At 46.2% G+C, this 16,521-nt stretch overlaps 1 protein-coding gene across 1 annotated transcript; it reads left to right on the top strand.

Moving 5' to 3' along the window:
* Positions 1-2,983: 2,983 nt before the first annotated feature.
* On the top strand, positions 2,984-16,116 carry CFAP97D1 (CFAP97 domain containing 1). The gene is made up of 5 exons (XM_056864616.1): positions 2,984-3,104; positions 6,324-6,394; positions 7,654-7,772; positions 10,745-10,868; positions 16,060-16,116. Exons 1-5 carry the CDS (start codon positions 2,984-2,986, stop codon positions 16,114-16,116), a joined length of 492 nt encoding a protein of 163 aa, XP_056720594.1.
* The last annotated feature ends 405 nt before the right edge of the window (positions 16,117-16,521 follow it).

The raw sequence follows: 16,521 nt of genomic DNA, 5'->3' as shown, positions 1-16,521 counted from the left end.
TGATAGCAGGCTAAACAGAGAAACAAATGGTGTATAGTACGGTGGAGATGGGCCCCAATTTGGGGCTCCATAAACATTTTTATTCAAAAGCAAATCTGCGATAGAAATCGGGTTTTTTTCCCCCATCATCTGTTCTGTATTTTTGTTTTGTGCGATGCTTCCACTATTTCATGACAGCGTGGTTAGTTGTCATTTTCAAACCTCCCTCCGGCCTCAAAACATGCAAAGTTTCTACAGTCTTAAAGCAAAAGAGGACTTCTCATTCAAATGTGTCCTGGCCAAAAATAACGCAGAGAACTTTGATCCTGTAGTCAGTGGGGCTGTTTGTTACTTATTTATTTAGAAAATGCATAGTCCGCCTCTCTAGACAACCTGCTCACGGGGGCTTACAACGAAAAATGTGATAAAATCATTTTTAAAGCATGATTTTTTTTTCATAAAAAATAATAAACCATTAAGAAACCAAGCTAGAACATAAAACATTTAGCAACCTAAAATGATTTTTGTTGCCTCGCTGTCCCCACCTGTTTTTATGCATTTTGTCTGAATTTTCTAGATTCGTGTTCAGTCAGCATCCAGAAAACGTGGGGAAAACACACAGAAAAACGCGGGGAGAGCAAGGCAACTTCTGATGGTCGTAAAATGCATGCATAATCAAAGCAAAGCCCCGAAGTAGTTGGAGGGGTGACCACGAGGAAACATAAATGGCCTATAAGTCAGTCAGAAAGCTACAAGCCCAATATATGTGAGGGTCAGTTATCCATATTGGCCGGTGAATGAAATTCACTCTCCATATGCTCAAGGGCACTACATTAGGGTTGCCAATTGCCTGGTTGTGGCGGGTAAAGTACCACCCATCCACCGGGCTGCCCGCCGGCCAGCTGAGGACCAGCGGGCAAGAGCGCGCAGATGCAGCGCATGCGTCACTTTTGGGTAAACCCGAAAGTGACGCGGATGCTCTATCACCCTTGGCTAAAACTCTATGGAAACCATAGAGTTTTGGCCGGGATCGCTAGAGTGTCCCCGTCACTTCCAGGTTAAACCGGAAGTGACATAGGCGCATGGCGCACGGGCGTGCTGTGCCAGGTGCACATGCACATCACACACTAATGCCACGGCCCCATGAAGCTCCCGCCGGTGGAACTTCAGGGCCTGGCAAGCCTACACTACATTCATTTTCCAATGCTGACCCTCTGCACTAAAAACAGACTCTGAGCCTTGATGCTTACAGATATTTCTCTATTTACAAAGGCCAAATTATCAAAGGGTTTTTTATCACTTCCAGACGACAAACGGCTTGAAACCTGGTAGAAGTTTGTAAGCGTGTCAATGAGACAACGAATAAAAGAGAAGAACACAAAAGTATTCTCCCAAACGTAACTCAAATAGGCTCTTGGTCTGGCGTGTGTATCACTCCCAATTTACACAACCGCTTAGACTACAGAAGTAGAGGAAAGAAGATTTATTGCATTGTTCAAATAAAGGTGGAGTCAGTTTAAACACCCGAATTCCAACGCACAGCCACCCTCTCAGGTCTTTTATACAACATTCACGAAAGGATCACATGTTTTACTAAGTCCACCTTCTTTTAGTCTTATTGGGTTATTTTATTATAAGCAATGCATACACACACATCTTTATGTCCGTATTTGGGCTGCGATCACTCATTGTCCAGATGATTTTGGTCTAACAGTAAGCAATTGTAAATGGTAACTTCTTCCATGTACTGTGTACTCCTGTGTTATTACCCCCGCCAGCCAACTCAGTCCTAGCACACTGCGTATTTTTCTCTAAACTTGCTAAATTTTAGATAAGCATGCCAGCCAACACATATTTTCCCAGCAGGCAAGGAACAAAGACAGAAAGTGCTGAGGTTGTGCTAATTTAACCTTTAACCCAAGATAACTGTACTCTGGCCTCTTCACTACAACTGTGTACATAGCAGTAATTTGTGTGCGTATTTGTGATAGTCTCCCATTTTTCTTCGTGTCATTTGTGTGGGGAATACCCTAGCCTTTCAGGTGAATGCCATAGGTACATAAAAGATAAATATATTCCTGAAGGTCTGGTAGTCAGCAGCTACAACAGCCAAAGCAGCAACCTCTGTGTTCAGGGACACCACACCACAGTACATTCTGAGTACCTGCAAAAGAATTGACATTGTCATATGTCCTACTTGTGGATTTTACTAGTCCTCTGGGTTGGCCTCTTGAAGGAGACAGAACGTTAAGCCAAGAGGGACCATTTCTCTCTGTCCTAGCACAGTGGTGCTTAAAAACCAGTCGATGTCTGGGTCTCTAGGTTATAGGGTTGCCAACCTCCAGGTACTAGCTGGAGATCTCCTTCTATCACAACTGCTCTCCAGCTGATAGAGACCAGTTCCCCTGGAGAAAATGGCTGCTTTGGCAATTGGACTCTATGGCTCTGAAGCCCCTCCTCAAACCCCACACTCCTCAGGCTCTGCCCCAAAAACCTCCCGCTGGTGGCAAAGAGGGACCTGGCAACCCTACTAGGTTAGGCTTACCAGTTCTCGGTGGGGAAATATCAGGAGATTTGGGGGGTGGAGCCTGGGCAGGGTGTGGGAAGGGGGGGTTGGGAAGGGGGGGTTGGGAAGGGGAGGGGCCTCAGCAGGGTACAATGCTGTAGAGCCCATCCTCCAAAGCGGCCATTTTCTCCAGGGGGACCCGTCTCTGTCGTTTGGGGATCAATTGTAATAGCAGGAGATCTCCAGGCCCCACCTGAAGGTTGGCAACCCTACTTTAGGTCAGGAGTTTTTTAAAAAGCCCTTTTATGGGCTTATTGCACCCAAAGGCTGAGAGTTACAGCCCTTTCTTACAGCGTCTTACAGAATTGATGATGTCACAGCCAGAGCATCTATGGCAACCCCTGGGGGGAGGGGGAGGGGGAGGAGCATCTCAGAAGCTGAGCCTGAAGTTTTGCCCTTTTCCCCCTTGAGACCCTACCGTTGGCTGGCCATGCCAAGATGAGCAGTCTGGAAATCTTTACCTGTCCTGTGGTCGTTGCTGATTCCAGGCACAGGATCGCCCCTGTGAAGAAGACGCCCCGCTCGGCTGAACCCAAGCCTCACTACCGGCTGGAACTGGGTAGGCTTATAGCAACTTACTTAGTACTAGCATCTTAAGAGTTAAACATAAGAACATAAGAGAAGCCCTGCTGGATCAGACCAAGGCCCATCAAGTCCAGCAGTCTGTTCACACATTGGCCAACCAGGTGCCTCTAGGAAGCCCACAAACAAGACCACTGCGGCAGCATTATCCTGCCTGTGCTCCACAGCACCTAATAGGCATGCTCCTCTGATCCTGGAGAGAATAGGTATGCTTCATGACTAGCATTCATTTTGACTAGATAAGAACATAAGAACAGCCATTCTGGATCAGACCAAGGCCCATCAAGTCCAGCAGTCTGTTCACACAGTGGCCAACCGGGTGCCTCTAGGAAGCCCACCAACAAGGCAGCTGCAGCAGCACCATCCTGCCTGTGTTCCAAAACACCTAATATAATAGGCATGCTCCTCTGATATTGGAGAGAGGGAAGGAGGGAGGGAAGGAAGATAAGAAAAGCCCTGCTGGATCAGACCAAGGCCCATCAAGTCCAGCAGTCTGTTCACACAGTGGCCAACCAGGTGCCTCTAGGAAGCCCCCAAACAAGATGACTGCAGCAGCAGCATCCTGCCGGTGTTCCACAGCACCTAATGTAATAGGCATGCTCATCTGATCCTGGAGAGAATAAGTACGCATCATGACTAGTATCCATTTTTACTAGTAGCCATGAATACCCCTTTCCTCCATGAACATGTCCACTCCCCTCTTAAAGCCTTCCAAGTTGGCAGCCATCACCACATCCTGGGGCAGGGAGTTCCACAATTTAACTATTTAGGTGGTTAGGATAGGCCTCCATTAGGGTTGCCATCCTCCAGGTGGTGGTTGGAGATCTCCCGCTATTACAACTGATCTCCAGCCGATAGAGATCAGTTCCCCTGGAGAAAATGGCCGCTTCGCCCATTGCTCTATAGCATTGAAGTCCCTCTCCTCCCCAAACCCCGCCCTCCTCAGGCTCCACCTCAAAAACCTGCCAGTGTCGAAGAGGGACCTGGCAAACCTAGTGATCTTTGAACAGTTGCTATCTTCTAGCCTATCCTACCTCATGGAGTTGTTGTGAGGATAAAGTGGAAGAAGGGAGAACCAGATGAATACCCCTGAGCTCCTTAAAAACAGGCAGGATAAAAATGAACTAGACAATGATTAGCACATTACCTTACTTTTTGCAGGACAATGATTCAGCTCAAACCCAACCCCTTTCTGACTATATATTACTCTTCCTACACACTTGACACTGAGAGACCCTGTCCTTCAGTGTTACTCCTCTGAAGATACCTGCCACAGCTGCGGGCAAAACGTCAGAAAAGAAAATACCAAGACCGCGGTCACACAGCCTGGATAACCTACAAGAACCAATGAACTAGATAGTCATCTTTGGTCTTTTATGCATGGGTTGGATCTCCCTGCTTGGACCTGGGTTCATCGCACATTAAAGTAACCCGGGTTGGGGGGAACTGTATGCATTGGCTTGAATGATCAGGGACGAAACTGTGGGCTAATCGAACCATGAATACAGAAAAGCAAGTCTCCCAAGCTCAAATCAAGTCCCACCCCTTTAAATGCTGCTCTGTAATCGGCTTACTGTGAGAGATTTCCTTCCCCCCAAACCCAACTTCCGCATACAAAAGCATTTTAAGAAAGAAAAAAAACAACGGAGATACCTGAAAGAAGGGGGAGGGAGAAATCCAAGCCCCATTTTTTAAAAGCCTTTCTTTTGCTCAGAAAGAGCTCCGAGGTAGCAGGAAGCACTTGAATCCCTGCCTCTTTAAACACTGCTTCATGATTGGCTGTGAGAGAAGCCAATCTTCTGTGTTTCCCCCTAATGCAGCATGCACGCTCTGTGACTCCGGAATGAGCCAGGATGAACGGTTTAATTCAGGACAGAAGAGGAATGGGAAAAGCCGGGTTCGTTTTGCGTGGAAACAGCGTTGAGCTTCCAATGAATGAGATAGAGTGCATACTGAAGAAATAGATCCTGGCTGAAACAGGGAATAAAGGAGGTTAAAGCAACCATGCATAAATGACCTTTGAGGAAAGTTGTCACTGTCTTCCTAAAATGACCAAAGTTTGGTTTAGGCCTTTACAAACTGACAGTTGGCCAGAAGAGCGTATGCAATGGCAGAGAGGAGGAGAAACAGCAGAAAGAGTTAAAATTGTGGATTTTTACTACTATTTTTAACTGGTTTTTTTTTAATAAACAATTTTTATTATATTGTCGAAGGTTTTCACGGTCAGAGTTCATTGGTTCTTGTAGGTTATCCGGGCTGTGTAACCGTGGTCCAAGAAAAGAAAGGGGAAAAAAAAGAAAATACCAAGACCACGGGTACACAGCCGGATAACCTACAAGAACCATCATTTTTCATAACATTTTAAACAAAACATTTCGACAATGTATACAATTTATCAGTGAAAAAAGAAAAAATTAACATTATTGTTGAAAATATATCTTTGTTATTAAGTAGATATAGAAAACTTCCCCTTCATCTTCCTCCATCTTGTTATAAACCTATTTGCTCTTTTGTATTGAAAATTCTAATCCTAATATTGTCTTGTATAACTAAATATGGTGTCTTTACTCGATACAGTAATAAAGAAATTATTTAAAATTAAAAGCAAAATTACTGTATCACATTTCTTCAACAATATCTTTGAAAAATGGATTAGATCAATGAGTAACCTTTAAATTCCCCCAGTTGAAGTTCAGTTTCACAGTAAACCCTCCATGCCTCCCATTCACCCATGAATTGTACATTGTCTTTTTGATTTATCAATGCAGTAAGTTTTGCCATTTCCGACATTTCTAACATCTTTTGTATCCAGTCTTTTTTGTCTGGAATTTCCGTTGTCTTCCATTTAGCTGCATAAATTAGTCTCGCAGCTGTGGTGGCATATATCAGAAATGATCTCTGAGATACAATAGAGTCAGGTATCATACTTAGTAACATCATTTCAGGTGTTTTAGGTACATTGTTCTGTATAATTAACCTTATTTCATTGTAAATCATGTCCCAAAAGTTTTTTGCTTTATCACAAGTCCACCACATATGATGAAATGAACCTATTTCATTGTTACACTTCCAGCACTTCGGGGACATCGATTTGTAAGTCATTGCCATATTTTAAACTGGTTGTTTATCCAGAATTCTTCTGTTATTTTTGTTGGGGGAAAGGATATAACTTACAACATGTATTATCTTTCTCCAGCAAAGAGTTTAGTTGATACAAAGGCGCCATGTGCTCAGCCTCACCACTACTTCAAGGTTTCCAAGATTCAGGTACGTCACTTTCCCCTTGTAATGGGTGCGAACTAAGGGCCTAACTAGGGTTGCCAACATCCAGGTGGTGGCAGGAGATCACCCGCTGCTACAACTGATCTCCAGCTGACAGAGCTCAGTTCACCTGGAGAAAATGGCCACTTCGGCAATTGACCCCTATGGCATTGAAGTCCCTCCTCTCTCCAAACCCCGCCCTCCTCAGGCTCCGCCCCCAAAATCTCCAGGTATTTCCCAGTCTGGAGCTGGCAACCCTAGACCTAACCATTACACACAAACATGTGTAATTCCTAGGTCTTCCAGGTCTGCCCGGGCCACCAGCTCATGCAGAAACGCACGGGGACAGCGAGGCAACCTCTGACGGTCAGAAAAGGCATACATAATCAAAGCAAAGCTGTCTGAGAGCCAGCGTGGTGTAGTGGTTAAGAGAGGTGGTTTGGAGAGGTGAAGTCTGATCTGGAGAACCGGGTTTGATTCCCCACTCCTCCACATGAGCGGCGCGGGCTAATCTGGTGAACTGGGTTGGTTTCCCCATTCCTACACATGAAGCTAGTTGGGTGACCTTGGGCAAGTCACAGCTCTGTTAGACTTCTCTCAGCCTTGCCTACCTCACAGGGTGTCTGTTGTAGGGAGGGGACGGGAAGGTGATTGTAAACTGGTTTAATCTCCCTTAAGTGGTAGAGAAAGTCGGCATATAAAAACCAACTTCTTCTTCTTCGTAGTCGCCTGGGGGTGACCGCAAGGAAACAGCCATGCATAAAAGGCCTTTGTCTTCCGTAAAAGGTGTTAAGTGGGATTATTTCGGCACATCTTTGGCAGAAATAACTAACGTATGTCTCTGGCAGCCGATAGTGACGATGTTGCACTCTTGACCGGATGTATTTTAATTCAAGTGTTTAACTATTTTTTAATCTTTTTAATTATAAAACTATGCTTTTAATTGTGCATGCTCGTAATTTGAAAGCCACCTCGGGCGTTATGGAAAGGCGGGCTATAGACCAAGTTTTGAAAATCTAAGGCGAGTCCCCAAATTCTAATTCTTTTCCTTGTGTCACAATGTTATCATTGGTAGTGTTATTGTTCTGGTTTTTCCTGTATGATTCTGTAACAGTTTGATAATAAGTGTCTCATGGGTGGAGGTGGTAGAAAGGGGAGGAGGAAGTTCTGCTTGCAAGAAAATTGGGGTACCCCCAAAAATGAACATTTATTATGCCTATCCCTGGAAAGTTAAAAACCCGGGCCGTTGGTATCTCGTTCTGCAGGAAAACCAAAAGAGGATTAGTCTAATTGAAAGAGAAAACAGGAACTTCTCGGCACGCCTGGCTGAAATTTATCGTGGGTCAGGCTTGGTAGACTGCTGGAACGAGTACGTGAAGAAGAGGTCAGTGCAAAACCACACCCCCTTGATTGGGTTACCAACCTCCAGGTGGGGCCTGGTGTTCTCCTGGAATTACGACTGATCTCTCCAGACTACAGAGATCAGTTTGCCAGGAGGAAATGGCAGCTTCGGAGGGATCTACGGTACACCATAAATCAGGGGTGTCAAACATACGGCCCGCAGGCTAAATCTGGCCCCTTAAAAACCTTTATCTGGCCCACAAGCCAGCCGAGGCAGCCACCCACCCACCCACTCTCAATCTGGACTGGAAGGCATGGCCCGGCCCAACCAAGTGACATTTATGTTATATCCGGCCCTCGTAAAAAATTAGTTCGACACCCCTGCCATAGATAGATTCTACGTGAGACCCCTCTTGCCCCCAAACTCTGCCCTCCCCAACCACCGCCACCCCCCAATCTCCAGAAAGGTCCCAAGTTTATTTATTTATTTAAAATATTTATTAGCCACCTTCCTTATGGAGCTCAAGGTTGCTTAAAAGATTAATAAAATGCACAAAAATAAGTGACTCTAAAAAAACATAAAACCAAAATTTAAAATTACAGTTTAGGATTTCTTTCATCAAATGCAGTCCTAAATGAAACCATCTTCAGCTACCTCCAAAATATCAAAAATGAGGGGGTCAGGCGCACCTCACTGGGGAGATTGTTCCATAATCGTGGGGCTGCCACTGAAAAGGCCCTCTCTTATATACCCACCAAACAAGCTTCTTTGATTGATGGAACAGTCAGGAGGGCCTTTCCCTAGGGATGCCAACATCCAGATGGGACCTGGGGACCCCCTGGAATTACAGCTCATCTCCAGACTATGCGGTGTAGTAGTTAAGAGTGGTGGTTTGGAGCTGTGGACTCTAATCTGGAGAACTGGGTTTGATTCCTTACTCCTCCACATGAGTGGCAGACACTAATCTGGGAAACTGGGATGGTTTCCCCACTCCTACACAGGAAGCCAGCTAGGTGACCTTGGGCTAGTCACAGCTCTCTTAGAGCTCTCTCAACCCCACCTACCTCACAGGACGTCTGTTGTAGGGAGGGGAAGGGAAGGTGATTATAAGCCGGTTTGATTCTTCCTTAAGTATACCCAACTCTTCTTCTTCTAGAGAATGTTTCCCTGGGGGGGGGGGGAATTGATGCTTTTGACTCTATGGCAATGTTCCCCCTGAGGTCCCTGTCCTCCCCAGGGTCCACTCCCAAATCTCCAGAAATTTCCCCACCTGGAGACGGCAACCCTATCTCTCCCTGTGATTTTAATTCCTGGGCAGGAACATGTGGGAGAAGTCAGTCCTTCACATACCCTGGTCCCAAACCATGTAGGGCTTTAAAGGTCGAAAGCAACACCTTGAGTTGGGAGAGGTCATGGCTCAGTGGTAGAGCATCTGCTTGGCACGCAGATGGTCCCAGGTTCAATACCCGGCATCTCCAGTTAAAGGGACCAGGCAAGTAGGTGATGTGAAAGGCCTCTGCCTGAGACCCTGGAGAGCCACTGCCGGTCTGAGTAGACAGTACTGACTTTGATGGACCAAGGGTCTGATTCAGTATAAGGCAGCTTCATGTGAGTTGGGCTTGCAAGTGGCTTCATAGCCAGTGTGCTGTAATATTGGGGTCACACCCGATCGCTGGCCCCAACCGGCAGGCCAGCCATGGCATTCTGCACTAGCTACAGCTTCCAAACCCTCTTCACGTTGGAGTTGGCAAACCTTGACCCTTGTTTCAGTACTTGGACCAGATAAATATCTTTCCATCTACTGATGGTCAGGGTACTTCCACTTCCAGCGTGGTGTAGTGGTTAAGAGCAGTGGTTTGGAGCGGTGGACTCTGATCTGGAGAACCGGGTTTGATTCCCCACTCCTCCACATGAGCGGCGGAGGCTAATCTGGTGAACTGGATTTGTTTCCCCACTCCTACACACAAAGCCAGCTGGGTGACCTTGGACTAGTCACAGCTCTCTCAGCCCCACTTACCTCACAGAGTATCTGTTGTGGGGAGGGGAAGGGAAGGTGATTGTAAGCCAGTTTGATTCTTCCTTAAGCGGTAGAGAAAGTCGGCATATAAAAACCGACTCCTCTTCTTCTTCTTTCATTTAGAATCTGCTTTGTCAGGTACGTGACAAAGGGAGATTCAGCTCTAGAAAGCTTGGGTCTCTAAGGTGCTACTGGAATTGAATCTAGCTGCATAGCTCTATAGTACTTGTAATCTGCCTTGAATCCCAGTGAGAAAGACGAATGATAAATGAAAATTAAATAAACAAATAAATAGCCAGGAAGGAGGGGGTGTTATAATGACAAAGCAGTTCAAAATAAGATCCAATCCAAATAATCATTTCATTCAGAGTGGATATGAGACAAGTCAAAATGTTGTTTGATGGTCAAAATGTAAAACCTAACGTGTAAGGAAGTGAAATAATAGGAAGTTAGAGAGGGATAGCGGGATAAGTAAGCTATTAGCATGTATTGTGAGAGATTACAGATCCCTGTTAAAACCTGGCTGAGAGTCAGCATTAAACTTCTTAATGAATGTTAATTCAGCATTTCTCTTTGCATTCTCCCTTTGAGGTTCTTCTGCAGAAGAACAGTGACTTTAAGATCAGGAAAGAAATGCCCTGGAAGATTAAAATGGTCCCCACTCATTTTGGTATACTGCAAATTTTTAATGTCAGATTTTTTTCCATTTATGGTTTTGCATATTCATGCAAACATCTATTTGTGTGTATCCTTATGCTTGTGAGGAGAAGGGAAGGTGATTGACAGCTGTTGGATTCTTCTTTAAGTGATAGAGAAAGTCAGCAAATAAAAACCAACTCTCCTTCTTAGAGTCTTCCCAAGCGGGTGTCCAACAGTGATTCCTAAGCTTGTTAGTCTGCCCATATATCCAAGCTTGTGCTTTCCCCCTGCCTCCCCAGGGCTTTCCTGTGTAACTGTCCTCAGAATCTGATAAGTGGGGCCTGTTTGGGTTTTGCAGCCCACTCCGACAGCAGCAGAACAGGGAACTTGTGAGGATCACCGTGGAGAACCAGGGCATCCTTAAGAGGATCAGAGATCGAAAGCCGACCTACGACAGGAAGAAATCTGAGTTAGATTGGCAGGCAAGTGCAACCTTTGCCGTATTTCTCAAAAAAGAAGCCCTTTTTTTTTTCTAATCATGGTAGTCAAAAGGATTCTAATGCTTAACTCACGGGTGTCGAACTCATTTGTTACAAGGGCCAGATGTGACATAAATGTCACTTGGTCAGGCCAGGCCAGGCCACACCAGCCCAGATTAGGGCTGGGGTGGGGTGGCTGCCTCATGGGCTGGAGAAGAGCTCTCAAGGGGGTGGATCCAGCCCACAGGCCGTATGTTTGACACCCCTGGCTAAACTGGTTGTAAAGGCAGCTTTTCCATAATGCTGCATGACTGGAAAGGATGAAAAATCTGCAACAAGTGAGAGGTGAAGGACTTTATTTTTTTTGGTTATTTATGTATATCCATGGAATTTAAGGTAGTGACATAGGTCTTGGGATGTGAAATGGCATAGTATAGCCCATTGTCATCAGATGTTGAAAGCTAAGTTGGGTTGGTACTTGGAAGGGAGACCTCCAAGGAAGACTCCGCAGAGGGAGGCAATGGCAAACCACCTCTGCTTAATCACTTGCCTTGAAAACCCCACCAGGGGTTGCTATAAGTTGGCTGTGACTTGATACCACTTTATGCACACACATAGGTCTCCCATCTGGGTAGTGACTACACCCATACCTGTTTAGACTCCACAAGAGCATAAAAAGAGTCCACTGAGACTAGCATTGTGTTTTACTCAACAGCCAACCGGTTGTCCTGGGGGACCAACATACAGGGCATAGAGGCTGAGGCCTTCCTCTGATGTTGCTTCCTGGTGGCAGCCTCATGTATCCGTAGGGTTGCCAACCTCCAGGTACTAGCTGGAGATCTCCTGCTATTACAACTGATCTCCAGCCGATAGAGATCAGTTCACCTGGAGAAAATGGCTGCTTTGGCAATTGGACTCTATGGCATTGAAGTTCCTCCCCTCCCCAAACCCCACCCTCCTCAGGCTCCACCCAGAAAACCTCCCGCCAGCAGTGAAGAGGGACCTGGCCACCCTGTGCAACCATAGCTTCCTAGATAGGTCACACACAGCTCTTCAGTTTGAAGAGAAACGGCTCTTCCGTTTCCTGCAGCTTCCTTTTAGCCCAAGATCACCTGGCTGTAGCTCTAGGATCTGTTCTGAAGGGCCTTGTTTTGCGCTCATTCCTGGGATATGTGTCATAATAAAGAGGAAACGTTATTCTGAGCACATCCAGAATGCCACATTTTCCCTCCTGCCCAGATTTTGGTGATTAGTGTGCAGGGCATCCAAGTCAGAGGGTACATTCAAAGGCACATTTGTCCCTATTAATTTTAGGGCTAATGAGATAGTTACGGGGGATGCATCATTGCTAGCGGTCCACAGTTGCCTGGTAACACCTTACACAACGAAGCATGATGGGACATCCTCGCACTCAGCATTTCTGTGCCCAGCTTCACTCATTGGTTGTTTCTCACAGAGAGTGAGGCAAAGTAGAAGATGATAATGCCACATCAGGTGTTTCTTCGATTAGATTTTACCAGGAGGTAGGGTAGGGTTGCCCAGTCCCTCTTCGCCACCAGCGGGAGATTTTGGGGGCGGAGCCCGAGGAGGGCAGGGCTTGGGGAGGGACTTCAACGCCCTAGAGTCCAATGGCCAAAGCGGCCGTTTTCTCCAGGGGAACTGATCTCTATCGGCTGGAGATCAGTTGTAATAGCAGGAGATCTCCAGCTAGTGCCTGGAGGTTAAATACAAAAAGGCAGCACAGAGGCTCAATATACAAATACACTATAATATAGACCAACTCATATCGAAAAACATGTAATGCAAAACCATCAAGAATCCTATTACACACAAAACTAAACACATAACAACAAAGACAACACGAGGTCCGTGTATCTGTCACGACACCACTTAAGGAAGATCCGGGAGTAATGACTAAATCCACAATTCCGGCACGCAGAAGCCAATAAAGTCCGAAAGCAGAAATGCCGGAGTTGTGGGTTTAGTCATTACTCCTGGATTTTCGTTTAAGTGGTGTTGTGACAGATACACAAACCGCGTGTTGTCTTTGTTGTTATGTGTTAAGACTAAGGGGAGACATGATAGAGGTCTATAAAATTATGCATGGTTTGGAGTGGACAGGGAGAAGTTTTTCTCCCTCTCTCATAATACTAGAACACGGGGTCATCTGCTGAAGCTGGAGGGTGACAGAATCAAAACAGATAAAAGGAAGTATTTTTTCACACAACGCATAGTTCAATTGTGGAACTCCCTGCCCCAGGATGTGGTGATGGCTGCCAACTTGGAAGGCTTTAAGAGGGGAGTGGACATGTTCATGGAGGAAAGGGGTACTCATGTCTATTAGTTAGAATGGATGCTGGTCATGCTGCATACCTCTCTAGTATCAGAGGAGCATGCCTATCGTATTGGGTGCTGTGGAACACAGGCAGGATGCTGCTGCTGCTGCCGTCGTCTTGTTGGTGGGCTTCCTAGAGGCACCTGGTTGGCCACTGTGTGAACAGACTGCTGGACTTGATGGGCCTTGGTCTGATCCAGCAGGGCCTTTCTTATGTTCTTATGTGTTCAGTTTTGTATGTAACAGGATTCTTGGTGGTTTTGTAGTACACGTTTTTCGATATGAGTCGGTCTATATTATAGTGTATTTGTATATTGCTGGAGGTTGGCAGCCCTAAGGTAGTGCAATATTGAGAAGTACCTGGAGGTTGGCAACCCTAAGGTTAGAGATGTACCTGGAGGTTGGAGATGTACTTGGAGGTTGGCAGCCCTAAGGTGGGGCAATCTTGAGATGTAGTCTGGAGATGGCCATGCAGCCTTTGTCCGTTAGGCCTTCAGACTTCTGGTACCGGCAGCTTCTTTACATACAGTTTAAAACGGCAACAACAAAAAAACAACACTGAATAGATCACTCCGCTCTGTGCCTAACAAAGAAGGACGGTTAATTAGCGTTCCCGTTCTAGCCGTAGATGTTGAAATCGTTACATTTCCAAATAAAAACAGGACCTTTGGAGCGCAATTAATTTTGTAATTTTCCCTCCGCGTTTGCAGAATGCGGTTATTCCGGCGGGGCAATTTCGGAAGCTCGCGTGTGGGCGAGAAAGCGTTCCAACCCGGTTATTAGCAAGGGGTGAGGGGAGGGTTGTGCAGGGTTTGTATCCCACGTGTCACGTTGCAAAGTCTCCCCTTCTTCTCTCCCCCCACTCCCTCTCCCCGTTCGTGATTGCAAAAAGTTGCCTGCGCTAATTTCTTTGTCAGCAGAGTTAAAATCTCTTCCCCAAAGCCAGACATCTCGGTGGTGACAACGAACCTCCCACAGATGGAGGGGCGGGGGGGGGGGAGCAGATGGCACAGCTGCAACCTTTCTCTTAGCACACAAGTTACGGCCTCTTTGTCTCCCACTTGTCTCCCGTGTAAATCTGGAGAGCGAAAGGATGCTTTCTCGCCGATTGGGAAGAAACTCCAAAGAGTTGTCGAGTCCCGTTCCCAGCTGCGTGACAGATATAATTCAGTGATCTGTCAGCTAGGCCGATTCTATGACCTTAGGCAGATCATGAGAGGGAGGGCATCTTGGCCATCTTCTTGGCATGGAGTAGGGGTCACTGGGAGTGTGTGGGGGGGAGGTAGTTGTGAATTTCCTGCATTGTGCAGGGGGCTGGACTAGATGGCCCTGGTGGTCCTTTCCGACTCTATGATTCTATGATCCCTGCCACCATGGCACCTAGGGTCCCATGCCATCCACCAACAGGTTTCCTGGCAGGGCTGCCAACTCTGGCCTGGGAAATTCCTGGAGATTTGGGAGCAATGCCTGTGGAGGGGGCAATTAAGAGCATAAAGAAAGCCATGCTGGATGAGACCAAGGCCTGTAAAGTCCAGCATTCTCTTTCACACGGTGGCCAACCAGCTGCCTCTAGGAAGCCCACAAACAGGAAGAGGGAGGGACCGCAGCTCAGTGGTAGAGCCTCTGCTTGGCATGCAGAAGGGCTCAGGTTCAATCCCCAGCATCTCCAGTTAAAGGGACTAGGCAGGTAGGTGATGCGAAAGACCCCCTGCCTGGACCAACGGTCTGATTCAGTACAAGGCAGCTTCATGTGTACATGTGTAAGACGGCAACAGCACGATCCTGCCTGTGCTCCCCATCAACTGATTTAAAGAGGCATACTACCTCTGGTATTGGATTAGTAGCCACTGATAGCCCAGTCATCCATTAATTGGTCCACCACCACCCCTTTTAAAGCCTTGCACGCTGGCAGCCGCAACCACATCCTGGGGCAGTGAGTTCCACTAATTGACTAGCTTTGCCAGCTCTGGGTTAGGAAATACCAGGAGGTTTGGGGGATGGAGCCTAGGGAGGGCAGGGTTCGGGAAGGGCTTCAGCGTGGTATAATGCCATAGAGTCTCCAGGGGGACTGATATCGATTGTCTTGAGATCGGTTGTAATAGCGGGAGTTCTCCAGCTACCACCTGGAGGTTGTAAGGAAGCAATCACAGGAGCGAAAGTATATCACAAAGTGCTAAATATAATATGATACAAAATATATAACATAAAAAAAACTTTTCTTGACATTTGGAAACTGCTTTTTCCCTTGTACCTGGCTGAAGGACATCTGAAAATAAGAAGATTCACTACTACGTATACTCTTACAGGCTTTTGTACCAATATTGGACTTTTATAACACATGCAAGCCCATTTGGGGATAGTAATCTTGTGTTATTTACTTGGCTATTTATAGCTACGAGGACAGATATATAGTTGCACTGTCATTGGTCCTGTTTTTTATGTTATGTAGCTTGTATCATATTATATTTATGTTATGTAGCTTGTGTGTGTGTGTAAAGTGCCGTCAAGTCGCAGCCGACTTATGGCGACCCCTTTCGGGGTTTTCATGGCAAGAGACTAACAGAGGTAGTTTGCCAGTTCCTTCCTCTGTACAGCAACCCTGGTCTTCCTTGGTGATCTCTCATCCAAATACTAACCAGGGCTGACCCTGCTTAGCTTCTGAGATATGACGAGATCAGGCTAGCCTGGGCCATCCAGGTGTTGCTTGTATCATAAGTATATTTGTGATATACTTTCACTCCTGTGTTTGCTTCCTTATATTCTGTACTCCCACAGTGGTGTCCCTTTTGAGTAACCACCTAGAGGTTGGCAACCCTATCACTGACTAACTGGTGGCCTTGGTTGTTTTCATACCCGCAGAATTCAAGAAAGTATCTTAAGAACAGCACCCGCTTTCTAATCTCGGCCAGCAACTAGGTACAGAACGTCTACTAGATCGACCAACAAGGTGTTCTATTTGTGCGTATGTAGAAAAAGATGTACAAATAGGGCGGGTGGGGGAGCATGCCTATTATTTTGGGTGCACTGGAACACAGGCAGGATGCTGCTGCTGTTGTCTTGTTTGTGGGCTTCCTGGAGGCACCTGGTTGGCCACTGCGTGGACAGACTGCTGGACTTGATGGGCCTTGGTCTGATGATCCAGCATGGCCTTTCTTATGTTCTTATGACTTTGAGAGTACGCACTGCACTTTTTTTTTTTTTTGACAGTAAAAACTTGGAGAGAAAATCATAGGCATTGGTCGGTACTATTAAATGGACAAGATCAGGAGAAGTTGACCTTTCTGGTATTAATTCAGTGAATACAATCCATCTGTAAGATCA

The sequence above is a fragment of the Euleptes europaea genome, chromosome 18, assembly GCF_029931775.1.
Source record: "Euleptes europaea isolate rEulEur1 chromosome 18, rEulEur1.hap1, whole genome shotgun sequence".
Lineage (NCBI taxonomy): Eukaryota > Metazoa > Chordata > Lepidosauria > Squamata > Sphaerodactylidae > Euleptes > Euleptes europaea.
Note: the sequence above shows the minus strand (reverse complement) of the source record. Positions and strands in the feature narration are given on the sequence as shown.

Excerpts from the sequence above, each read along its gene's own strand:
- CFAP97D1 (XM_056864616.1), top strand. The coding sequence starts at position 2,984 with ATGAGCAGTCTGGAAATCTTTACCTGTCCTGTGGTCGTTGCTGATTCC. Across the intron at positions 6,395-7,653 it reads TCAAGGTTTCCAAGATTCAG|GAAAACCAAAAGAGGATTAG; the intron begins GTACGTCACTTT and ends CTCGTTCTGCAG. Across the intron at positions 7,773-10,744 it reads AACGAGTACGTGAAGAAGAG|CCCACTCCGACAGCAGCAGA; the intron begins GTCAGTGCAAAA and ends TGGGTTTTGCAG.